The 19,519-nt window shown below is 38.7% G+C and overlaps 2 protein-coding genes across 5 annotated transcripts in view; one reads left to right on the top strand and one right to left on the bottom strand.

Moving 5' to 3' along the window:
* The window catches only part of ERP44 (endoplasmic reticulum protein 44), a 94,324-nt gene extending 92,302 nt beyond the window's left edge, over positions 1 to 2,022 (top strand). For all 3 annotated transcript variants that reach the window (XM_042913675.1, XM_042913676.1, XM_042913677.1), the window contains one exon: positions 1,788 to 2,022. In XM_042913675.1, coding sequence (XP_042769609.1) covers positions 1,788 to 1,889 — 102 coding nt within the window. In that variant the 3' untranslated portion in view covers positions 1,890 to 2,022. The remainder of the gene's footprint in view (positions 1 to 1,787) is intronic.
* Positions 2,023 to 2,654: 632 nt separating this feature from the next.
* The window catches only part of STX17 (syntaxin 17), a 73,280-nt gene continuing 56,415 nt past the window's right edge, over positions 2,655 to 19,519 (bottom strand). Inside the window, exons 7-12 of one of the 2 annotated variants that reach the window (XR_006196013.1) lie at positions 16,118 to 16,204; positions 14,640 to 15,388; positions 11,924 to 11,946; positions 7,886 to 7,966; positions 3,276 to 3,404; positions 2,655 to 2,733 (exon numbers count right to left, since the gene is read on the bottom strand). Coding sequence is in view for 1 of the 2 variants with exons in the window: in XM_042913678.1 (XP_042769612.1) it covers positions 15,149 to 15,388; positions 16,118 to 16,204 (327 nt within the window). In the remaining variant the exon portion in view is untranslated. Of the gene's footprint in view, positions 2,734 to 3,275; positions 3,405 to 7,885; positions 7,967 to 11,923; positions 11,947 to 13,462; positions 15,389 to 16,117; positions 16,205 to 19,519 lie in introns of those variants that run through there. The other variant, XM_042913678.1, reaches the window with a different exon arrangement.

Raw genomic sequence — 19,519 nt, 5'->3', positions numbered from 1 at the left:
GGTTAGAGTGGGAGAGAGCCAAAGCATAAGAGACTCTTAAAAACTGAGAACAAACTGAGGGCTGATGGTGGGTAGGAGGGAGGGGAGGGTAGGTGATGGGTATTGAAGAGGGCATCTTTTGGGATGAGCACTGGGTGTTATATGGAAACCAATTTGACAATAAATTTCATATATTTAAAAAAAAAAAAACTTAAAAAAAACTTTAAAAAAAGAAAAATTGCAAGAATGGTACAATATAATTTCTTGGTAAAGTGGTCTAGAGTACCTCCTTTATGGAATAGGAGTAAAAGGGTTAAATACAGTTGGCTTCAAATACAGAAGTTGGAGGTAAGAATTGGGAGTAGGTGGATCAGTGAAGAAATCAGTGGATTCCATTAACTGGTTAAGTCTTCCTCTGTGGCCAGGAGATTGACCACAATACAAAGAAAATAATGATTTGGTATTCTTGCTAAACCATCCTAAGTACCCTCACCAATATAGTATTCATAATTGCTCAAAACTTAAGGTTTAATGCAGCTTTTCATCTGAGATTTAGAATGCTTCACAGCTATTTATGAAAATTTTTTATTTGCTTTTTATTGTGAAAATTTGACTATTTCTATGTTTCTGCTTTGTTAAGCACCCCTAAAATTGCATTTTTGATTCATTATTGATTTATATCATGTCTATTACCACAATGATACATAACAAAACTCACATTTCATATGCCCAGAACTTCACTATTTTGCCCAAGGAACCTCCACATAGAAAAATAAAAGCTAAGTCAATTTTTCTTAAAGAGTCAAATTACGTTCAGTGTCAAGAGTTCCCTGGAAGAATCCAATGATACGCTTTTTCCTTGAAGTCTGAGGTCAGATTTTATTTTGATAATTAAACAACTGTAGAAGCAAACGGTTTGTTGGCAATAACCCAAAGGCAATTATTTTCCTCAGGAAAGTAAGCCTGCTTAATATTTTATCAGATTAGGAAAAGATGTTACTTACCATTATTGTATACTTCTCCATTAGACAGTGAACCTACATTTTATAGTAATATAAGTATGGCTTAAACCAAACATATATCTCAGTAAAAATATAAATAAAAAGTATTGGAGAAGGGGAACATGACAAAATAAAATGGGAATTTTGCAGATGTTGCTTTCCCAATTTAACGGGAATGAGTCAGTATCCAGAGTGTGTAACACAGGCATTATGTGCCTCTGTTAACTACAGGGGATATTAAAACAAGGACTACATGTTTGTTCTTGAGGAGCTCATAATGTGGAGAGTCTTAGATATCTGAAATTCTTAGAAGTCACACTTACAGTTTCACTGTGTATTTTTGTCTACTGTTGGTGCACAAGTATGGAGTATTTTCCTTCTTATGGCAACTAATTTCTGGCATCCAGGTAATTGTTAAAAGCTCTATGAACAGAGTGGGTGCCTTTAATCCTCTTAGTGGTCATTTGTAGGACAGAAGGGTTTGGGACATAGTCACAGCCGTGCAGCCTCTCCAGAATATTCTAGGAAAGCCCCGTGGTGGCAGGTATTGTGTTTCCTTCCAGTACACCCCAAGAACTGTCAACAGGTCCACAGTTAAGGGCTGTGTGGCACCCTTGCCCTGGGGAATCTGATGAGTAAGGGCATTTGAAATGGGGAAAGTAAGATTTCAAGCTTAACTCTGGTCTTTGGTACATAGTGATTATTGAGCAAATAATTATAAAACAACTACCATTCATCTACTCTTATTAAAATAGTGTAATTCCATAAAATATATTGCTATAAAATGTTTTATTCTTTCTCTTGTAGCAAGTCCAAGATGTAGCAAGCAGTCCACCTGAGAGCTCCTTCCAGAAATTAGCACCCAGCGAATATAGGTATACTTTATTGAGGGATCGAGATGAGCTTTAAAAACTTGAAAAACGATTTGCAAGCCTTTCAAACAGCAGCATCAACTTACGTGGTGGAAATAGTAAACCTATATTTTCATAATTCTATGTGTATTTTTATTTTGAATAAACTGAAAGAAGTTTTGGGTTTTTAATTTTTTTTTCTCCCCCTGACTCAAAATACATTGTCATTTAATATAGCCTCTTTTTAAAAATCTGTTAGGGATAAAAAAAAATAATAAAAATAAAAACCAGAGGCCTATCTTTGCTTTAAATCTGTCCTGTAAAATTTTTATAAATCAAGTGAAAGGTGACATCGCCAGAAACATACCGTGAACTCGCACTACTAGGTTAGGGAGGACTTAGGGATGTTTCCTGTGTGGTATGTGCTTTTCTTTACATATGATCAGTTCTGTTGGTATTTCATTATCACATTTCTCAAAGCTAAGAGGGTCTATATTCTGGATACGGGGAGGGGAATAAATGAAAATTTTCACACTGTGTACTGTGTTTTACTGATTGGTCGGATATTGCTTATGAAAATTCCATAGTGGTATTTTTTGGATTCTTAATATGTAACTTAAACATACTATGAAGAGGAGGAGAGCCATAAGCCAGAACATTTGGCAGGAACTGTCCTTACAAATTAAGAAAAAGAAAATGAAAAGTGTTATTAAATTTCTATGTGTTTGTCTAACAAAATGGCATATGGATGGCATTTAAAACTTTGAATTATACCTAAATCTGAGCTACTAGTGGAGCAGGCAGGTTACCACTGTTGAACCAGATCCCTTTTAAGGCTCCTCCTATCGTGACATGTTCATTTCCAAAGACAAAAACCAGCAGAGAAATTGTAGAGTCTTGTTCTGGATGTATAGATCAAAAACAGAGACAATAAGGCACATATGTTTTTAATTTTTTCCATTGTAAAATTGTTAGAGGACCTCCCCACTCTAGATTCCCTGATTTCCCAGGCCTGCAGTGTATAGTCAAATGGGTCCCTGTGCCAGGCCTCAATACTGCTAGGGAACAAAACCAGAGGGAGAGGCCCCTCAGTGTCATATCAGGAAGCCCAATGCCAGAGGACAGACAGGTTCAAAATTGGCTTTCCTCTGGGCCTGGGTTGGTGCTATAGGCCAAGAGTCATTTTATACTTGGAGTCTAAGTCAATCCCAGTTTGGGGAAAGATTATTTTTAAGCTTACAAGGCTGACATGTGCCATTATATGTAGTGTGTAATATATGTAACATCTTCCAATTCTTTTAAAATAAAGTGACTATTTATAATGCATATTTAATGATTATTTTAAAAAAGCCTAGAATTCCTAGTTATGCATGACTTATCCATCATTTCATTCAGAATAGTAAATGTTAATAAGCTGATAAGGGGCATGTTTAGTATATCTTACCAGGTTGTTAACTAGAAAAGCAGGACAGAGCTTCCTCAAGGTCGGGTCTTAGTTCTGTTCAATTCCTTGCTTTTAATCAGTACCTTTGAAATCAAATTTGTAGCCTTCAGGTCAGAGAACAGACCAAATCTAAGGCAGTGAGAATGAAAATTCATAAACATTCAACAAGGCAGCACACAACACCGAAAGCAGCATATGCAGCTAACTGGAATAAATTTATAATCCTGTAATTAGCTTTAAAAATATTGTAAATAAAAGATAACACTCAAATATTGGATTGCAGAGAGCTGACTTGAGAGTAGTTCTTAGGAGAAAGGCCTCAAGGAACACATGTTCAGTGTGATCGAATATAACTGAATGGCTGTTAAAAAAGATTTGAGGCTGCATTATTTACCTTTTATGCGTATTGGGACTCAAATGTCTATTGAATGAGGGAGATGCAAAGTGATGTTGGATAAGTTTTGTACCCCTTAAGGGCTGAACATTCATCAGGACTTGGTGCCCAATTTTATTTAAAAGGAAAAAAAAATGCAAAACACCAAAATGCATTAGGGAAAATAAGTTTTTGCCATAGGGCTAGTGCATGGGGTGGGGAAGGGGGGAGTGCTGTGGCTAAGAAAATGAGAAAGGAAGTTCAAGAATGGGAGCTGATTGTGCGTGGCCTTGAATGCCAAGCTAAAGGGTTTGTACTAGATCTTATGGGCAGTAGAGATGCACTAACAAATTTTAAGCCAGAAGTATGCTCATATTCAAGTTTGAGAGGGAATACTGTGGCAGCAGGTCTAGATACAATAAAATGGGCCACCGCAGGAGAGAGAATAGCCTGAACTAAGAGTGATGGCAGAGATAGGAACAGATCTAATAGATGGCAAACATGTAGATTCCACAGGGATTTGTCACCAGCTGGATGTACAGAGAGGACTTGCAGGAATCTAGAACTCACAACTTACCCATCTTCCCATCTGAACTCTGCGTCAGAGGATATTACATTTATCGAATCGACTTTGGGCCTGAGGCTCCTCAGCTGGGGAAGGGTGGGGGGAGGATCCAAGACTAAAGAACGGCTGAGTCTCAAAACCAAAACTAGAAGCAGTCCCTTCTTGTTGTCAACCTGCTACCTTTTCAAGTTTTTCAAAAATTGGTCTAGTACTGAGGGGGACCATAAAAGGATGAAAACTTCCTTTAGAGGAAATTCTAAACATTTTTTAAATAGTTAAATGAACGTAGAGAGGAAGATAGAGAATAGGCATCTAAGCATCTCCTAGAGCTCCAGGATGAAGTTGCCAAAGGTCACATACAAAAGAAGGAAAAACTGGCATGATAAAGGCCAAAAAGAGTGAAATATAAAAGTGTTTTGAAATATTAAATCTCAGGATGAGCTTAAATTTGCAGAAAGTGCTAAAATTGCCAAGAAGCCATTAAAAAAAGAAAAACCTGGGGGCAAAAAGAATAGATGAGTTTAATGGATTAATAAGAAAAGCAGAATAACTATTTTTTCTCTGATGAGATATAGGCTAGCGGGGCCAAACTAAAATGACATAAACAAAAAAGCAAAAATGAGAAATAAAAACAATCTTGCCACCTTAACTAAAAAATGTCAGGGCTCTTAAGACCAAACTTCAGTGTCCCAAAGAGCTGCTGGAAGTTACAAGTGCTTTCTTTTAGCAACTACTGGAGATTTTTGAGAAATCATGCAGAATGTATAGGTGACAGAAGACTGGAAATGAATAGTTATTACAGTTTTCAAAATAATTACAGTTAAATGGCTTTAGCTATTTTTCTAAATAAAACATCTCATTGAACCAAACAAATGTTTAAATAGTCTATATTTGGAGAAAAGATTTAAATAGGTGATAAGAAAACAGTAGTCAATTTTTAAGCCCAATATTTACAGACCCTGAAGACAGTAAGTTGTTTCAGAACTTAAATTGTTTAATGCTGATGACAACTGTTTTATGTGTTCATTAAAACAGGTTGGATAGGACCTCTGCTTGGCCACTGTTTTTTAGCTGTGTTTGAATTTTTGTATGTATTTCCAAGTAATAAAACTATATTTATAAAATATTTCTATATTTTAGACTTCTTACTAATTCAGTTTGTCATAAATATCATAGTGTGAACATTTTACTCTGAATCCAGATGACTAGTAACAAGCTTTTCCAGTTTTAATGTTATTTTTTAGGTTACTTAATTGTACTTGAATCAGAATGAGAAGATACATGAATCCATATGCTGACAGCTCAAGCCTGGCCTTTAGTTGAAGTGTCAAAGCTCCCTTTCACAGAGCACACTGGGGAGGACTGGCCTGCCCTTAGGCTTTGGAGAGGAAGAGGAAAAGCGCAGCTTACAAATTGCTTTTCTAAAATGTCCTCTTCTCTCCTCCTCCCCCCTACCTTGCCTAATAAATTCTTTCTATGCATCCTCCAATGCCCAGGACAGTTCTCACCCACTGTGGTCCCACAGCCCTTTGTTTACGTATTTTAGAATACCCAGTCTAGTACACACTGTTGGAAGTACATGTATCCCTTTGTCTTATCACCATGTGAATGCCATGAAGGCAGGAACTCATGTCTTTGTATTCCCAGCAACCTGGAGCACTGTAAGATCAGTAATTCTATGATGAAAAAAAAAAAGCCAAATTCCATAATAAATGAACAAAGGACAAGAAAACATCATAACTAGAATGGACTCTGCCAAGAGAATTAATAGAAGCTGTCCTTTTTCTCTATTAATATCTTACTGTAATAGCAAAGCATTGCTAGGTATTGCTAACCTGTTGTTTCCCAGGTCTGGGCAACTCAGGTAAAAGACCATGTACTTGCCTATCTTGTGCTGTGTCTCATATTACTTACTGGGATGGGTGATAGGAAGCTGTATGGCCACTCTTGATGCCATGTGTAAAGTTGCACATGCCATAGGGAGGATCAGATCAGTCTTGGAAGCCTGGTACTATGTTTTCTTGCCGTAACCACTGCCCAAGAGGGCATCCCTAGCTGTCACACAGAGAGGGAAATAGAACAGGGCATTTATTCTGACTTCTCAATTCTTCCTATCTTCATAATGAGCATGACTTTCTGATTTAACACACTGCTTAACAGTCTATTTCAGAATTTTTCTAGATTATAAAGTAAATTACCTGGTCTGTGGCTTCTGAAATAGAACTTTACCTCTTAAATTTTAGAATTTTGCCTAAGTTCAGTGTCTGGCACCTTTTCTATTTTCTGGTTCCCCCAAGATTACTGGTAGTACTTTAAAATCACATCCACAGTTCCCACAAACCTTAGGAGGATGTTTTTTAAAATCTAAGCCTAGAAACAACAAATTATTTTAAAAGTTTTTTTTTTTTTTTTTTTTTGAGGGGGAGGGAGGGAATAACTCTGCACTTATTTTCATTGCCTTTATTAATAGGGTGACCCATGTAAGTTTATCATCCAAACCAGGACATGTGAGAGTGAAAGGAAGGACTAGTAATAATTTCACCACGACAATAGATGCAAATCAAGACTGTCCCAGGTAAACTGGGATGTATCATCACCCTATCATGTTTGGATATCATTCTTATCAGAGATGAAAAAGATTTATTCCCAGTCACCTGTCATCATTATGCCACATTTTTTTTTTCTTTTTTTAGTATTTATTTTTGAGAGAGAGAGTGAGAGCAGGGGAGGGGCAGAGAGAGAGGGAGACACAGAATCTGAAGCAGGCTCCAGGCTCTGAGCTGTCAGCACAGAGCCTGATGCGAGGCTCCAACTCATAAACCGTGAGATCATGACCTGAACCGAAGCCAGACGCTTAACCAACTGACTGAGCCACCCAGGTGCCCACACCATATTCTTTTTTTAGAAAGTCCTTTTAAGAATTCCTGGTATTTCCATCAAGTTTCCACTCATTTTAGGTGGCTCCCTAACACTATTCTTACAGGTCCATGATACTTTTTCATTCATGTGCTGTTCCTTTAAACTTTGGTTAAAAATAACAATTACAATAACACTTGCCACTTACATTTGTGCAGTTATGATGAGCCAAGCTCCATTCTAGGCACTCAACATGTGCTAATACTTTTAATCTTCATGACCACCCTGTAGGATAGGCAAGGTATCAACAGGGAAGGGGAGATTCAAGAAGGGAAGGCTAAAGAAGTCCCAAGTTGTTGACCTTCACTCTAACCCAAATAACAGGCCACTGTTATGAACAATAAAACCTAGGGAGGAAAGAAAGGGAATTAATGTCCATGGGGAATTAGTAAGTGCCAAGCACTTTATTCCTTTTCTTCCCTATCAACTCACTGAGAAGATGGTGGGTAAAGTACAAGAACTTGGGTATTAGAGACCTTGGTCAAAATCCTGTCACATGCCTACCTCTTAACTTCAGTTCTGCCCTTTTTGAATTCCAATCTCTGTCTGCCTCACAGCAATTAAAATCTTGCTTCTACTTTATCTCAATACTAGGCCATCAGATTATAAATCCTTCTTGGGTGCCTACTATTCTGACCCCATCAATCCTACGGTAAGAAAGAAGATAAACCCAACTTTTCTACACCATTTCTTCAGTGATTCAGGTCCTATATCCTAAGTCATGACTTTTAATTAGAAAAATAGAAACACCTTTACCTCCAAATTCTGAAATTTTCAGTTCATGGCTCCCACGTGCTGGAGGTATTTTCCAGATTTCTTCTGTTGCATCCCTCATTCCTATGTTAATATACAAAAGTGGTACTGAGCAAAGGTTTGAAAGGTCTTAGAAGGCTTTTTCACATTTTCATACATATCCCTGAAAGATGGAACAGCACACGTACTATGAGCCCATCATTTGTCATCTGGAAGTCACTACTGGTGTGTGTGTGTGTGTATCATTTCTTCCTTCTCATCACTGTATTTCATGCCATGAAATACTCCAAGAAGCAGGTGATAGAGTCCCTGCCCTGAAAGCAGCTTACAGTCTAGTTGGGGAGATCCAACAACCACAGACAATAGATGTTTACAACTATGAAGTTGTAGAACATTGCAGAATTAGCCCCAAGTGAAAATGGGAGCCAATGAACTGCAGTGATCAAGAAATAGAGATGGAAAACTGGACCATGAAAGTCTTGGACAGTAAAAGGTAAATTTCGTGACTATTTCTCAGTGGGTTTTCAATAAATATTTATGGAATGAATAGCAGGACAGGAAGAATGCAGGCATTCAATATGAAGCAGGGGATCTCACAGCAGAGAGGCAAGAAAGCACAAATCACTTCTTGCATGTGGGAAAGGAAAGCAAATAGGCTGCATACACTGAGAACCCTGGCAAAGGTGAGGTTTATTACCAACTTCACTGGCCAGGAAGGCAAAACGAGGAACTCTGAGGGTTGTAACAGTCTTGATCTGAATCAAGGCAACCCATTGATTCCTTTAAACAAAGAATTATTAAGTTAAAAACACATATAATACCACTCTCTCTGTATTTCCATCCTACCAGCTTCATCACTCACATTTAACTCCTTGGTTTTCTGTAAGCACACTACGCTCTTTCATGTTTTCAGCCTTACGTACATGCAATTCCTCTGCCACCTCAAAGGCCACAACTCTGTCTTCAGTCAGGCATATCTTTCCTGCAGGTACTGTTCAGGTAACACATGTCCCACCAAGCCTTTCCTGTTTCCAGGCAGAGCAAATCACTCCGTCTTAACTTTGTTCATTCCTCTTTTAAAGTACTTACCATGTGTTACTGTGACTTCTTGCTTTATGTATCTGAATTCATTAGCCGGAATGGTTTACAAGGGTAGATTCTACAGGTCTAATATTTTTCTATATATGGCCCTGGTACTCAACACATAACAGGCATTCAGTCCAATCTTTGTTGAATGAATTTTATTGCATGTTTTCTTATACAAGCACCACTCAACAACATAATGAATTCAGTAAGCTTTACAGAATTTGTAGAAATTCTCACCATTGGGCCTTTTCTTGTGCTGACCCTTGCTAACATCAAGGGTTTAACAATAAAATGGAAACTATGTTTAGGAGATTTAATAAAACCCAGGTAAACATCTTTTTAATGATTAACCATAATACAAGAAAATCTCAAGTACTTGAGAAATGTACGAATAACATGTACTCTTGAGTTGTTTTTCTCAAATATTTATTAGTCAAGTTTCTCAAAGGAGCTGGACAATGGTCCATTCAAGCCTGGAGTATCTATGTTGCTGAAGAAAAACCCCCCGCTTTGGCTATGACATACACAGGCAACAGGACTGACATTGTTTTGGAGGTTAAGAAACTGAATATAATTCCTTCTGGGGGACAAAAGGTTTTCCTTAAGAAACAACTTTTGGGCTACCTAGTTCTGTAAAATGTAGTATTACAGAAATTATTTCCGTCTGGACAAATGTAAACAGTTTATTGCCAGTTTGTAACTTCACAGAAAAACTTTAAAATCATTTTTGTGGAATGTCTGATTCTCAGTGGCATTGTCAGATGGGGAGTAGTTGAGTTTGAAGAGATAAAGCTGGGGCTGGAATATGGCAAGCTGTGAATGCCAACCTAAGGGGTCTGAACTTTATCAAGTATTCAGTGGAGCCACTGACAATCAGCAGAAAAATGGAAGACGGACCTAGTTCTCACTCTTGTGGCAGTGATGTGAGGAATGGTGTAAAGTTGGGGAAAATGAGGTAGGGGGTGTATGGAAATACAGTTTTTTACTAGAGTGATGACCATGAATATATTTATAAGTAGATGCAACTAACATTCAAAGTAGAATTGACAAGACCCAGTAAGTGGCTATATATAAAGAATGCAGAGTGTCAAGTTACTAACCCCTAAGGTTTATGGTTGGCGAATCCCTGGCTGGAGCAGAAGAAGGCAGGCACCCCTGAGAAAAAGCTTACTATGCAAGAGACAAAGCCAAAACTAGCCTCTGATCTCCTGATTCCCCACCCAATTTCCTTTTCACTATTGCTATTGCCTGATTTGGAATGTTAAAGCTGGTCTGAAAGTCCATAAGCCTCAGCAGGCAACTTAATATGACATAACAAAACCTCAGTTAAATTACTTTGAGGATTTTTTTTCTTAGACCTTGGTTATAATTCTAGCTGTGGTGCTAACTAGCTTTGATCTTGGGTAAATCATTTGCCTCTGACACCTTTTTACATTTTTATTCAATTTATTTCTTTTAAATTTGCACATAAATATTTTTTATCTCCAAAAATAAATAATTTCTTCAAAGGTGGCAATGTGGATAACATATGGACATTTTGCCACTGATTGTTTATAATACCCAAGAAGTTTCTCTGTAAAATGGTGTCAAATTAATGAATATAAATAGTGAGAACCACTTGCTAGAAACAAAATGAAGTGTTGTTTAAAAACACAAACACAACCTCAATTGTTTACATTATCTTAGGCTACTGGGGAAGCTTTCCTACCTTTTAGGACTCCTCTGACTACTTACGAACATTGTCTAACATTCATAAGTACCTGAGAGCCAAAGCCATGTTATGCTTGATTACAAGAGAAGAACATGTCCATTTCACAGGAGAACCTTTTTCCCAAGCTTTTCATCATTCTTCCTCCCAGATTTCAAGTGGCAGCAATGAAGGGCAAAGGGAGTCCTGAGAAAGACCTTTCAGTTTTAAGTTAACACAAAGCATAGGTTGGTTTGGTTTCTGTTTTTCACTGGAAGAAAATGTTATACATGATTTATGTATATTTCAGGCTTCCTCAACTTCCTGTGATTGATATTACCAGTATTCAGTCCTTACTCCTGTGCAAACTACGTAGGACACTTACAGGCAGGCAGGCAGCCCACAGAGAAAGGTTTTTGGACTCACAGGATTCTCCCTTTGCAGCATTCAGCATCAATATAAACTAAAAGTTCTTGCTCCAGGAACTCTGGCCAGCACACCCCCTTTCTGGGCATCCTTAGGTTACTAGCTCCAGAATAGGTGGGTAGGAGAGCTAAGCCAGTAGAAGAAAAGCAAAACTGAGAAAGGAAGAGAGGAAAGGTCATAAGGACAAGGGAGTGTAATTTGTGACTAATAAACACCGAGGTGGCTTTTCCATGTGTTTGATAAAATGTCTTTGGAGATGATTTCAAAAGAAAAGTTTCAAAAATGTTCTAAGTAATACTACCATCACTACAGTAAGTGCGTGGCCTCCCAAGGGTACCATTTTCAAGGAGAGTAATCATTTGATTCTATGAGTTATGATAGATTTTGCAGTAGAGTTCATTGTTAATATCAAAAAGCACTGCTTAAGAGATGGCTCTAACCCATGGAATACAAGAAAATTTGTAGGATGTGCAGGTGGAATGGAAACATTTTTAATTTCATAGTCTAAGGACCAAATTCAGCACTGGGTACTTCTGCATCAGCCACTATTGAAAACTCTGAGGATGTGGGACACTTTGTGACAAAAGATTAGGAAAAAAAAAACCCACTGCAAACGAATGGCATATGTAAATTCACAGCAAGCCCGCCTTACAGAATAAATTGGGGTTTGGCTGAAGCAGGACGAATGGCCTACCTCAATTTTATATACAGAAGTAGCATAGTAGGAGAGTAATAGAAATTTTTGTAGTTCAAGAGACCTAGTGAACATCCTGGCTTCAACTTTTTACAGCTGAATACCCCCCTGCAAATCATGTAACATCTCTGAGACTCAGTGTCCTTACCTGTAAAATGCCTAGTGAAGTGCCTGGAAAACAAAAGATATTCAATAAATATCAGTTCCTCCATAAGGTGTTTTCTTCTTTTCAAACTAAGGGTCACAATCCATTGGTAGATTATGAAATCAGTTTGGTAGGTTGCAACCAGCATATTTTAAAAACTGAAACAATAAAAAGCATCAGAGTACCCTACACATAATGTTGTTCCATTATGCATATGCTGAGTTTTGATATAAATGCATTTTTTACTGTGAGTTACAACCAAAAAGTTTCAAAGTCTCTGCTCTACAGAGAAATTCTCAAATTATTACATCACAAAAGTCTTCAGGAAAAAAAGTCTTTAGGAGCACTGCCTTTATCCAAATGAGCCTCAGTACATTCTCCCCACCCCCATTCTGTACTTTTCACCCATGACTTCTTTATAACTGGAAGTTGGTACCTCTGTAAATGTTAAGAACTTAATCAAAGTGCCCCTTATCTTCTAATGTGATCTAGTAAAAATAAGACATGAATCACAGAGAAGATGAACTTAATCTGATACTGTAGGGCATTAAATTCAGTTTAAGATTGGTTTCTGTGTCATATTGTCTAATTTATACCTCTAAACACTTTATAGGTTGATTAAACACTTCAAGAAATTTCTACAAAAAGTTAGCTATTAAGTTCTATTATGGGGAAATTAGATACAATTTCTAAATAATTTTAAATTGTAAAACTTTTTAAAAGGGCTGTAACTTGCCTGAACATGAAGACTGCTAGAGTAATATTCCGATCCTGACGACTACTGAAAACCAAAGGTCTATATGATAGGAACATGCAGTGGGAGTATAAATGAGATCCCCAGACGAAATGTGAGCTTCAGTTACAGGCCTCCTCCCTCCTCCAGCTCCAGTGTAAAACTAGTCCCTGGTGCTGTTCAGCAGGTGGGCTTAAAACGCATAGCCAAGTGCGGGTTGGCAGAGTGGGAGTAATATGTCGAGATGAAGACTGGGCCACAATGAAGGGCAGAATACTAGAAATTACAGAATTCAATGATACAGCTCAATCTTGATGTAACTCTACCTTAAATTTGTAATTTTGGCTGGCCAGGCCAGATTGGCCATTATTAGAAGTACCTATGGGACTGAAGTTTAGCAATCTTGTTTTAAACAAGGACCCTGGGTGATTCTGATCCTCATTCCGGTTTGAATACCCTCTGTTAAAGGGACAGCGAGGATCAGAAAATATTTAAAAAGGTGGAGTTCCAAATATCCCAACCTTACAGGAATCCAATATCAAATACTGGATTAGAATCCAACACTTATTCAAAGCATTTCCTTCTTGGCATTATACTAAAGGTACAAGTCAACAGTTAGCAATACTTGATATTTTCCAGTTGTTGAATGACAGTAAGAAATGGTGCTTTCTCTTCATTAGAATTCATTGGTGAGTGGGATGTAAAGTGATGAATCACTAATTCTACTCCTGAACCATTATTACACTATATGTTAACTAACTTGCATTTAAATAAAAGGGAAAAAAAAAGATTCATTAGTGACAGTCACGAAAGTGGGAGAGAGAAAGGTCTGTTTAGATTAGACAAAGAAGTAAAAGGTAGAATTAATAAAAATTATTAAGAGTAAACTCAACAAGAGAGAAGTGATAAACCATTCAACCACCTGAGGAATCTGGTTCCCGAGCTCACACATTTGGTGGTATAGGTGCCCATTCCTCTGCTCTCAGAAAACAGTAAAAATTAAGGCAAAAGGCAGTTCCTTCCTATTTCAAATGAGTTGGGGGTGCAGAATGAGGCTACCTGTGATTTTGAATTCTTTTCTCCCAAATTTAAAATCTCTTTGCTATTTGATAAGACAGACACTAGGTTAGGCTGGGCCATGCTTGCTCTGTTGGGATTAGCACCACAAATCCTTCGTGAGGACTGAGTCTTGGCACCAGGCTTTGTCTATCATCTTGAATGTGAGAAAAGGCAGGCAAGAACGCCATTCTTGGGAAGAAATAGCAGCTGTGAAAAGTAAAGGAAAGCACAGGAGACAGCAGAGCCTGGGGAAAAGGATGGCAGTAACAGAAGTGAGGTAGAAAGCCCTCCTCCAAGGGCCAGCTAGAAAGACTTAGGGTCAGAGAGTCCCTGTGTGGCAGGGACATCAGTCTCTTGAAATTGTAAGACGTCCCTAAGAAATGATCTGGTGTCCCCCTACCTTCTGCTTATTTTTTTTTTTTTTTTTTTTTTTTTTTACCTCAAACTCTAACAATGTTGGAAATATTTGGAGATCTCTCTTCCCTTTTTTTCTCTCTTTCACCTAGAGGTTACAAGTAAGGATGATTGGAAGGAAACAGAGATGGGAGACAGTACAAGAAAGCAGATTATGAGAAAAGTCCTCATTACACATGGGTAGAACTCACCCCACAAGTCAAAGAACTATTCAAAATTACAAGGGAGGGAAGGCAGAGGCCACTGGATCTTTGAGGTGTTAAGAGACAGACTGACAGAGCAAGCTCAGTGACTGGCTTAATAGTCTCCTACCACTTGAGATTCTGTGTTCTTTATTTAAAGAGAGACAGAAAGAAGAGTTCAGAGAAGAAGCCAGTGTCACAAATTAAGTTACCTGAAAGAGAAGTTGCACCTCTCTTTCCATTTTCTGACACTATTAGTGTCCGTCACCAGAAAATACAGGTGACCAAACTGCAATAAGGTTCACCAAATGGACTCCACCATGTAGCTCACCTGTTCCCCCTCGTGAGATCCCGACTTCCTTATTTGATAAGAAAGGCTCCTAAACTCCCCATTCTTTTCTTTGTTAATGGGCCAAATAATCTCCTATGTTTGGGAGATAAACAAACATATTTATAAGATACTTAACCTTAGGGTCTCCAAGTCAGGGTTATAGAATAAACTAGTCTTCCATAACCCATCATGTCCATACATCTCAAGTCCTTATCAGAGTTGTAAGCTCAATTTTCACATTTCCAGGCAGAAAATCTGCTCCTTGGCAGTCTTTAAACTTTACCCGACAACACTACACACCCTCATCCCAGGCTCCTCAATCTCTAACATCTCCATTAACACTCCAGCAAACAACAAAATATATCCACTTATCACAGTTCAATCCCACTTGAACATCTACAGCCACTATCTTGATATAATCATGTTCCAAAACTGACTGAGTGTCCAACAGCAGCAAAGGTCCTCATTAGGATAGACATGTTGGCGCCAATAAGACTGAAGTTGGGGTTTTAACTGCATTTTTTGTCAGTTTGGCTGGGGAGATCTGGACAGCTGGAAGTGAGCTTCTCCATCATTTTCTGTTTCTTTCTTTGTATCAGTTTTCCACCTGTGAAGCCCAACACCCCACCACCAAGTGCAGCTGCAATTCCTGCCACTTTGAAGCCTGCAAGGAGGCCAATCGGACCCCCCACCACTCCTCCGATGAGTGCACCTGCCACAGGCAGAGCTGCCAGCTTGTATTTTGCAGCCTGTAAAAAAAAAAAAAAAAAATTCAATTTAGAAATTGAGTTGAGAATATCTGCCTGTGGTGATGTGCATTTTCCTCTCATTACTCCTGGCAATGCCTCTTTAACTCCTGGTACATAATTAACCCTAGAGATTGGGGAGTGGGGGAAGTATTCCACAGGTACTACAATTGCTCCTGATCTCAGAACTCAGAGAGATGAGCTACAAAAAGTGGACTGCTACAAATTGATTTTACTTGCAAAACAATCAATCCACTAACTATCTAGCAGGCTTATTTCAACAGTTTCAGCTGCTATAGATACCCCCAAAGCTTTTATGCTGCACAGAGATTATTCCATGCTGTATACCTGGGGTTAAAAGCAATATTCTATGGAAAACAGATGGTCCCATTCTACCCGTACGGTCACATCCTTACACTTTTGCCCCTACCGGATTCTGGCAACGCTCTACTTCATTCCCTGCACTTCTGCAAATATGCCCTTATAACACCAAAATGCCTTCTAGTGGGGCTTTGGTTTATTCTCTGAAAAATTTCTCTCCCGACAGAATGAATCTTGAGAGTAAAATATTACAACAGTCATTGATTTCTTGCACTACCTATGTGTCATTTGTTCCTTATTTCCTTAATTGCTGGTTCCCTCCACATTAAAGAGAGCAGATCAATTGGGTTAATACTGGAGATTCCTGGGAGCCAGAGTACCATTGATTTGTCAGCAGGAGCAGAATCTTACCTTCCCCAAGTTTTTGGTTCCCTCTTCAACATTCACAGCAGCTCTGTTGACATGGTCTTCAATGCTGTCAATCTTCTCCTGCTGAGACTAGATGCAAAGGAATTATGAGTGAGCAGTCCTGCTGGGGAGCAGCGGTCAGCCAATACACAGTACTTTAATTCCTGTAATCAGGGTCCCGTGTACTGCAGCCTTGCTGTCTGAATAGTGTGGTTCATTAATAGTGTCTGATAAACTATGCTGAAAGTACAAATTCACTTGTATTAAAAAAAAAAAGGGCAACTTAATTATTAGGTAATAAAAGGGTGGCACCTTTATAGGAAAAAGGATCTCACACTAAAATCCATTCAAACATACAAACGTATTATTCTCCAAATGAACTACTTTGTAAGAGAAGAAAAATCCAAATAAGCATTTACGTGTCATGTTGAGGTTGATGAAAAACAAAACAAAACAAAATGAAACAAAAAACCTTCCTCCTAAGTTACCTTTTTTGAAGATTCAAAGATTTAAAACAGGAAAATTTGCCTTAGGAGTAAAACATGCTTGGATCCAATGAATACAAATTATTACATTTTTAGGAACGAGAAGACAATATGGTTTGATCTGTCATGAAATCTTTCCACCTGTGATATGCAGTAGGGGGCTGTGGATGAATTCACTGTCCTGAGTCTCACACCTGTACACTTTAATACATTTTAAAATCATGACAAGTTGAAATATTTCCGATCAAATATATTAATAAGGCATTCTATGAAACACAGCAGCACCTGCTCTGACACAGCAACCTTGTGACTCATGGAATCTTTGGGCACAAGGAATGATTTTTCCCTGAGAGGTGTGAAGCTCCACTACATTTCTCACAAGTGGTTACTGAACTTCAGCTCCAGTGACAGGAACTCATCACCTGCCACAGGAGCACATGCCCACTTTTAAAAAAGCTTTATTTAGACAATTCACCTACAATATGTGCCCATTTTAAGGGTATAGGATGATGAGTTCTGACGAATGTATAAACACCTGTAACCACCATCACATCAATATAGACTGTTCAGGTGCTTTTTCAATTCACTGAAAAAAAGAAGAGAATCCCTCTTTGATCCCAGGTAAATCCTACTTCTACAATGGCTGTGAAATAATTCAACTTTAATCCTGAAGTATTTGCCCGCTTAACTTACACCGAATCAGATGTAACACTCTTCTAACTCTATCATTCAAGAACATGAAATGCAATCAGCTGATTTTTCCCCACAGTTCCCCACAGTCATTACTGACATTCCTTCCCTTCCCATACACCAAGTGGGTACCTTTTCACTGTCAGACCTTTCATGGTATCCCTTCATTCCTGTGTTCTCCACTGCTATCTTGACATCTCTAACACAATCCCTGAAAAAGTCCCTTATCAGTTTTCCTTTTCACATTTCTGTCAGACACAAGTACAGCAATGGTTCTCATGTGTTCGAGAGCATGCCTGCGTCCCCTGGAAGACTTCTGAAGGCACGGACTGATGGGGCCGCCCCCTGAGTTTCTGATTCAGTAGACTTCGGGTGAAGCCTGAGAATTTGCATTTCTCATGAGTTCCCAGGTGATGCTGCAAGTCCATGATTCTCACACTTTAAAACCCACTAATGTATGTACCTAACTGGTAAGGGCACAACCCTTGGCCAGATGTCCTGTGTTCAAATCACAGCACTGTGTGCCCATGGACAGATTACTCCTGCTATCCAAGGTGTTAATATTCTCATCTCTCAAGAAGGATAATGATATACCCCATGGAGTTGAAGTGAGGATAAATGAGATAGTGACTGTGTGAGGAGAAAAATTTACAAAGTCATTCTCATCTTCTCAAGAAAGCTTAACTCCCATCTTTCTTTTCTAAAAAGCATATTAAACTCTTTTCTATGAAGCTTGAAAATTCTTGGGCATGAAAACCTTAGATCTCTCCTAGCCATTCATTCATTCAGTTTTTATTTTCCTCAGACAAAACTTTTTTAATGTTAGCTTTCTTCTTCCAACCCACAGAAGCATAAGTGCCAGCATTCATAATATCCAACCTGTAGGGATTTCTGACACTGGATTTCTATCATTGTCTGTTTAGGACATCCTCAACACTTTCCATTCTTGCCTGAAAGTCTGGGCCAGCAGATAAATCACATGTGTGATCATCAACCTCCACATCCTGATGAGCTGATGGGGTAGAGGGAAAATAGCCAACATGTCTCCTTTCTCTCAGTCTCCAAATGATTCCATAAAGATGATGGACCCTGCTAGGACTACTGTCATTTCTATACCCCAAGTGTGATCCCAAAGCTTCAGGGAAATATTTTTTTAATGCTCCTTCCAAAAAAGGTTGGACACTGCAGCTCTATGATTGTTTTCTTTTAACATACAGTAAAATTTAAAAATTAAAAATACTTAAAAAAAACTGGGGCACCTGGGTGGTTCAGTCAGTTAAGTGCCTGACTCTTGATTTAGGCTCAGGTCATGATCTCACGGTTTGTGGGATTGAGCTCTGCCTCTGGCTCTGTGCTAACACTGCGGAGCCTGCTTGGGATTCTCTCTCTCCCTCTCTCTCTCTGACCCTCCTCTGCTTGAGTGCTCATGAACACTTTCTCTCTCTCCAAGTAAGATAAAATTTAAAAAATTTTAAACATAATTTTAGTATTTTTTCACAAAAATATTTTGGTATAATTGGAGAAAAGACCACAAGACAGAACTAAGCGTGAGACCACTGATGCTCCCCTATCATTGCAATCGCCAGTACTCGATGAGGTCTGTCTGACCCTGGGGAGTAGCCCAAACCTGTGAGTACTTATTCACTACATCAGGAAGCTTGCTTAAATATGGACATGGAGATAAGGCAGAGGGTGATCAGCAACTATCCTGGAATCAACAACTGTCCCTCAGTTGTACAGACCTGCCTCTCCCCTTTTCTTCTTAGTTTGAATCCCAAACTTCTCCTGTATCTTCAAATTCTGCTTCGTAAGTAAAGAGGACTCATTGACACCATCACAATTAGGCAGCAAATTAGTGTCAGTTGTCAATCACTGTCTATACACAATGCCAAACTAGATCCCATCAGAGCTGAATTTGGTCACTAGTCCACCATGCCCTTGGCTCTTTATGTTGGGCCAAACGATACAACTACACAACCTTATCCCAGCACGGGAAATCAAGCTCCTAATAATGATGGCTTAGAAGTCTCCTCACCTCTACCTACCGACCTCCCCGTTTTGCTTCTGATTTGCTTATGTCTGCTTTCATCTGCCTGGGCCTCCCACATTTAACAATCTTGAAACTCCTTTCTTGACATTTTATACTTTGGCCCCTCATATAAGTTCTTGGCATCCCTTTAAAAGGAGTTAGACTCTTCTTTTTAAAGGGAAAGACGTCTCAAAATACTCT

The sequence above is a fragment of the Panthera leo genome, chromosome D4 (genome assembly GCF_018350215.1).
Source record: "Panthera leo isolate Ple1 chromosome D4, P.leo_Ple1_pat1.1, whole genome shotgun sequence".
Taxonomy (NCBI): Eukaryota; Metazoa; Chordata; class Mammalia; order Carnivora; family Felidae; genus Panthera; species Panthera leo.
This window is presented reverse-complemented; position numbering and strand designations above follow the sequence as displayed.